This window comes from Giraffa tippelskirchi, chromosome 7, assembly GCF_054371585.1.
Source record: "Giraffa tippelskirchi isolate mGirTip1 chromosome 7, T2T-mGirTip1v1.2.pri, whole genome shotgun sequence".
Lineage (NCBI taxonomy): Eukaryota > Metazoa > Chordata > Mammalia > Artiodactyla > Giraffidae > Giraffa > Giraffa tippelskirchi.
In genome coordinates, this window is record NC_137281.1 from 3,682,951 (window position 1) to 3,689,448 (window position 6,498).

The window sequence follows — 6,498 nt, forward strand, 5'->3', positions numbered from 1 at the left end:
TGGTCACATTGTTGTACTTTGTGAAAATCCATCTTGCTGCACATTTATGAAGCACGCCCTTTTCTGTGTCTATGTTATGGTTTTTTTAAAAGTCTACTTAAAACTTAAACAACATAAAAATCATTTTGTCCACTGGCAATGAATACGTGGCTCTAAATGCATTTCACCCTCACGCCCCACCGAGGCTCACAGCGCCCCTTTTGAACCAGCAGACCCTCCGGTGCATGGAGGGATTCCAACAGCATCTGTTTCCTGTGGTTAAGATGACTCAGCACCAGGGGTGTTTTTCTCAAGTCTGGGAGGTGGAGGCTAGTGGCTGTGGCTCATTGTTCTCCTTCAAGCTGTGTCAGATCCTGTATCCAAAGTATATAACAGATCCTAGTAGGGGAATGAGACAGTGAGAAGGGAAAGAAAGTGCTCAGCCCACTGAATAATGCCCACTAAGCCTCCTGTTATGGTGTCTGACAGTTTAGGGCAGAGGCAGTAGGAAGAGGACTGGGTTCAGTCCCACAAGAAGCCTCTTTATCCCAGAAAATCACTTACCAATCACCATCCAGATGCCAAATAGGGCCCAGGTCACAGTGGTCATCCTCATCATAGAGTAAATGTCCACAAAGATGCTCACCAATGGGAGGGCAGGCAGAGCAGGGACCTGTGGGAAAAGTCAGTTCATCCCTGGGCACAGCCCAGACGTCTGAGAGGGAGACCCGACCCCAGTGGGCAGGAAGACAGTCCTACTCAGGCTGAGTGCTCAGAGTCTACTGAGAGTGGCTTGGTAAAGCTCTGAGTGTGGATCAGGGAAGAGTCCATTGTTTTAGCAAGCCCCCCCCCACCCCCCCGCCTTTCCCTGGTCCAGCACAGAGTGTTCAGACCTCAAACCCTGCGGACTTCATTCACTCAAGGTGGACAGCTTGGGGACATATAATAACCTACCTTTTTTGGGGGGGGGCATGCCGTGTGGCTTGTGGGATCTTAGTTCCCTGACCAGGGATTGAGCCTGGGCCCAGGGCAGTGAAAGCACAGAGTCCTAATCACTGGACCACCAAGGAAATCCCAAGGTCACCTACCTTAAAATAAAGAGGAGTAGGGCTCTGGGGCTGCCTCCAGATGATGGCCGTGACCCCAGTGATGAGCAGCAGCAGCAGCACAGCCACGGCTGTGACCACGGGGTCTCCAGAGAACACCTGGCTGGGCCTCTGGGCCAGGATCAGGCTCAGGATGGTCAGCAGGAGAACTGCAGGGATCAAGGTGGAGGAGAACAGGCTGGACCGGGAAGACAAAGATGTCAGGGCCTTGGGTCACACCCCTGAAATAGTCCACATCAGGAAGAGCCATCATATCTCCAAGACTCCTCAACTGACAATATATACACTCCTACCCATCCTGGCAATATCAGAATATGACCAAAGAGAAGTCCCACTGCTCACCGAGCAGGAAGGCACATCCATAGACAATCTGGCCAGATTTCTGGGTGGGGATGGTGCTGGGAGGGAACCACGGATTCTTCAGGATGTTTGAGGTTCCTGCTTCAGGTTCAGAGTCCAAAGGCCCTCCTTCAACTTCAGGCTCCATCTCAGTTTCCTCCGCTGTTTTCTCCTTCAGGTCTGGCTGGTACCTGAATATGAGATATTAAGGCAATATTAACAAGGGACTGGTTCAAAATTGAGAAAGGAGTCTGTCAAGGCTGTGTAGTGTCACCCTGCTTATTTAGCTTATATGCAGAGCACATCATGAGGAATGACAGGCTCAATGAATCACAAACTGGAATCAAGATTGCCCGGAGAAATATCAACAACCTCAGATATACAGATGACACTATTTTAATGGCAGAAATTGAAGAGGAGATAAAGAGCCTCTTGATGAAGGTGAAACAGGACAGTGAAAAAGTTGGCTTAAAGCTCAATTCAAAAAACTAAGATCATGGCATCTGGTCCCATCACTTCATGGCAAATAGATGGGGAAAATGTGGAAACGGTGTCAGATTTCATTTTCTTGGGCTCCAAAATCAATGTGGTCAGTGACTGCAGTCACAAAATTAAAAGACACTTGCTCTTTGGAAGAATAGCTGCGACAAACCTAGACAGTGTATTAAAATGCAGAGACATCACTTTGCTGACAAAAGTATGTCTAATCAAAGCTATGGTTTTTTCAGCAGTCACATACGGATGTAAGAGCTGGACCATAAAGAAGGCTGAGGGCTGAAGAACTGATGCTTTTGAACTGTGGTGCTGGAGAAGACTGTTGAGAGTCCCTTGGACTGCAAGGAGATCCAACCAGTCCATCCTAAAGGAAATCAACCCTGAATATTCACTGAAGGGACTGATGCTGAAGCTGAAACTCTAATACTTTGGCCACCCGATGTGAAGAGCTGACTCAGTGGAAAAGACCATGACGCTGGGAAAGATTGAGGGCAGGAGGAGAAGTGGGTGACAGAGGATGAGATGGTTGGATGGCATCACCGACTCGATGGACATGAATTTGAGCAAGCTCCAGGAGATAGTGAAGGAGGTATCTCCTTCACTTCAGAGAAGCCTGGCATGATGCAGTCCATGGGGTGGCAAAGAGTTGGTCAAGACTTAGTGACTGAACAGCAACAACAACAGGATAATATTAACAGCAACCCCTACTCAGCCCGCGTTACATAGCCTATGCCACCACTTTCTTATCTTAAATCTAGAAGGACATTTAGAAAGCGGCATGAAGGCAGAAGGTGATTCATCTCCATGAGTCCAAGGCCCCCGGTCAAGGTGTGGTGGAGTCTTACCTGAGGACAAGGACTGAAAATGCCACGAGAGTGTAAGCAAGTAGGGTCACAACTGACAAGAAGTCCACGAGATCACTGAGTTCCAAGGGTAATGCCATGACCCCCAGAATGAGGGCACAATCAAGATGGAAGGAGGGAGCGAGAAACCACTGGAAATATCCACGTTAAAAATGTTGATCAAGGAAGGAGTGGGCTTTGTTTATTCACCTGCGAGGTTTCCGGAAGACATGATGGCCGTGATGGGGGCGCCTGTGTGGGCACGGACCTGGGCAAGTCCCTGGAAAAGGAGCCTGTCCTCTGCCATCATGTAGATCACCTGATACATGGGGAGCATGGCACTGTGGAGTCTGGAAGAGAAAGTGAGAGTGTGTGAGAAGGTGCAGAAGCAGGAGAGACCGGGGCATCTGCTCCCTGGTCTACGTGGGGTAAGGTGTCTTTCCATCTGGTTTCTCAATCTCAAGGGATGGGATTGGCATCTGACAGGAGACGGGGAGAAAGCCAAGATACTGACCTGTGTGTAATAGCACAAATGATGCCGACACTCAGGACATATCTGGCAGAAATCCACCCCCCGTGCAGAAATGTCTGTGATAAGGGGTTGTCAGGCTGGATCTGGTAGTAGGGCAGGATGAGGGTGAGGGACGCTGAGACACTGAAACAGGCCAAAAAGCAGATGAAGATGGAGAACATGATGCCCGAGGGGATGGACCGCTGAGGATTTAGGTCAGGGATACGCACTGGGGTTAAAGCACGAAACCCCCTTTCCTCTGTAACCTCCAAGTGATACCTGTGCCCAAGGGCAGCCCAGGCCGTGGCCAAACCCCAGATGGGAACACGTAGGGCTCAGGTTACCTCTAGAGACGACGGCGTCAAAGCCAACAAATGTGCAGAAACATAGAACCGCTCCCTGGAGAACCCCATCAGCACCAAAAGGCACAAACCCTCCAGAACCCAGAGGGCCCAACCTGCGGTGAGAGAGGGAAAGAGGAAGAACATGGAGGAGGTTGTTCAGCCATCTCTGAGCTCCTTGGTTAATATGATGAGTCCTGGGCTCCAAGATGCCATTAATTGAGTCAATTAGTTCAGATCTCCGTAGTCCCACCATAGTCCCAGTTCTGCATAAACCGTCCCCCGCACCGAGCATTAGAATGGTCAGAAACACCCTCCTAAGCTGGAGGTGGCACTGGATTCAGACGTGTTCAACGTGTAGTCCTGTTCTGTGAGCTGCCAACTGTGCGGGTCTCCCTTAATGAAGCCAGAGATGATGATGAAGCTTTGAACCAAGATGTTGATGCCTGTGAACACTTTGTTAAACAGGGCTGAGTCACGAACTCCCAGCACCTGTAGTCCTGTGGGAAAGATGGACTATGAGACGTCCTAGATAACTAAGTCCACAGACCCAGAAAGCAGACCAGGGGTTGCCAGACTAGCTGCGGATTGAGACGGGGGAGATGGACAGTGCCTGCTCAATGGATACTGGGTTTGTTTTTTGTTGTGATGAAAGTATTTGGGACTAGATGGAGGTGATTGTTACACAACATTGTGAATGTACTAAACGGAATTGCCCCTGAATTGTACACTTTATAGTGGTTCATCTCTAACTGTGGCCATTATCTCACAACGCGCAGGCCTACCGAATCACGATGCTGTACACACCTTAATCAATGTTGCATGTCCGTTTTGTTTCAGTAAAGTTGGTAAAGAATCATAGATGGATAACTTTATGTTATATGAATTTCCTTTCAATTAAAAACACATCTTTGGTTTCAGTAAAGAGGAAGAAATATGTCAATCTAAGTAAATAATCCTCACGAGGGGATGATTTTGTAATAATTCACACTAGGAAATAATTCCCCAGGGGACTGTTGGTCAATGTCTGGAGACAATCTGGAGGGTGGGAATCATCTGTATCTAATGAATAAAGGCCAGGGGTGCTACTCAACACCTGACAATAATATTAAAAAAAACCCTAAAATGTACAGGACATCTCCCCACACCAAGAATGATCCAGCCCAAAATGTCAGTGTTGCCAAGGGTGGGAAACATCGGCCGATGCCTTGGCTTCCTGTCTCTCGCATTCCAGATGCTGCTTTCCAGTTCTAATCCCCTTGCATTCTGCTCCCCAGCCCCCTTGGCCTTTCCCACTCTCCACACCGCAATCTTCCCATCTGATCCCTGGGCCTGGTCTTACCCATGAGCAGCAGCACCAGGGCCAAGGCCAGAAAGTCTGGGTACTTGGCCAGGAAGTGGGACACATGCAGAGAGAAAGTTCCTTGTAACACTGGGAGATGCGGTTCCCAACGAGGCTGTCAAAGATGTAGCTCCAGGCCCTGGCCCAAATGGCGGTGCCCGTGTTGGCAGGAGGAACAGACATTAATGGAACCCGTAATATGCGCCATGAGATGAAGTTTTGGGAAATAGACAAAACACCTAATCTGAATTTTTTTTTTTTTTATTCCCCGCCATGGGATGAGGAGAGAAGACCCAGATGATTCACAATTTAGGTCAACTATTTACGATGTGAAGAAGGGATCAACGTTATCTAAGAGAAGAAAACAGGGAAGTAGGAAATGGAGGGCTGGAAGACGAGGGTTGAATTTTTAAATCAAGGTGTAAGAGAACATCCCGTGAAGGCACCAACAGAGCAAAGACTTCAGTATGGTGAAGGGATGAGCCCACGGGCCATGCCTCTCCCTCACCCACTCCCTACAGGTCCCTTTCTTCCTGGATTCTTGGTCCAGTTGTTTAAGGAAAGAAGGAGAGGGCTGAGCAGAATGAAACTGTGGGGTTTTCTTGCCACTGTTACTCACCTCCCCCTTCAAGGTCAATAACAAAGGGCTCATGAATGAGCGAACATCCCGATCCCCACTTCTAGTCACCTAATCTCAAGCCCCACAGTATCCTTATCCCATCATCTCACCAAGGACTAAGGACAGGATGAGGTTCCAGCCCGTGACGAAGGCGTAGAGCTGGCCCATGGTGATGTAGCTGTAGAGATACACAGAACCGGAGCGTGGTACCCAGGCCCATAACTCGGCATAGCAGAGCCCTGACAGCAGAGAAAACCAGGCGGCCACCAAGAAGCAGATGATGATCACCAGTCCAGTTATGCACTTGACCATGTTACCAATCAGGATGTCGATGGCAGCTCTCAGCATCTTGCCCACACCCAAGATCATCAGGTCGAGGGTGCTCAGAGGAGCGCTGCACCTCTCAGCCCCCTCCCCGAGCTCCAGGGGCCACCTGCGGACCAGCTTCTGACCAAACTGGTGAACATACCAACGCAGCATCCCAGACACAGCTGAGGAGGCTCTGGCCTGCTGAGGGAACGAGACACAAAGCCATCAGGAATGTCCATCTGCTCTTGGCCCTGGGAGCTCAGTTCTGTGAAGCCATGGAGTGATGGGGAGCTGGTGGTAAATGGACATAGTAGACAAGTTCTCTGCCTCTGAGCTCTGGTTTCTTCAAATATGAAGAAGACCTTTAATATGTTTCAAGAGAAGTGAGGGGAAGGGGAATATGACTCCCCAAAATGTCCCACTTGGACATGGAGATTGTTTTGAGCTGAAGACAATTTAGACCCAGCAGGCTCAGGAGAAGCTCCTTGCCTCTCTCTCAACTGCTCAAAGCGGATAGATTAGGTGACCTATGCCAGGAAGAGAGCCATTCCCAGAGAGAATTTTTATCTCGAAAAGACCTGGAGCAGCAAACATTTGTTCACCAAGCACTTGCTC

At 49.2% G+C, this 6,498-nt stretch overlaps 2 protein-coding genes across 2 annotated transcripts in view; both read right to left on the bottom strand.

Moving 5' to 3' along the window:
- Positions 1-888, bottom strand: part of PRKCG (protein kinase C gamma) — a 71,357-nt gene extending 70,469 nt beyond the window's left edge. Inside the window, exon 1 of the mRNA XM_081505651.1 lies at positions 873-888. The gene's annotated coding sequence lies outside the window, so the exon portion shown is untranslated. The remainder of the gene's footprint in view (positions 1-872) is intronic.
- Positions 290-6,054, bottom strand: LOC145512093 (cationic amino acid transporter 3-like). Its single transcript, XM_081505657.1, is given in 12 exon segments — positions 290-378; positions 544-652; positions 1,068-1,234; positions 1,428-1,615; positions 2,765-2,876; positions 2,981-3,111; positions 3,276-3,501; positions 3,599-3,729; positions 3,927-4,113; positions 4,956-5,045; positions 5,048-5,115; positions 5,687-6,054. Coding segments are annotated over 12 exon segments (1,866 nt in total).
- Positions 6,055-6,498: the final 444 nt, after the last annotated feature.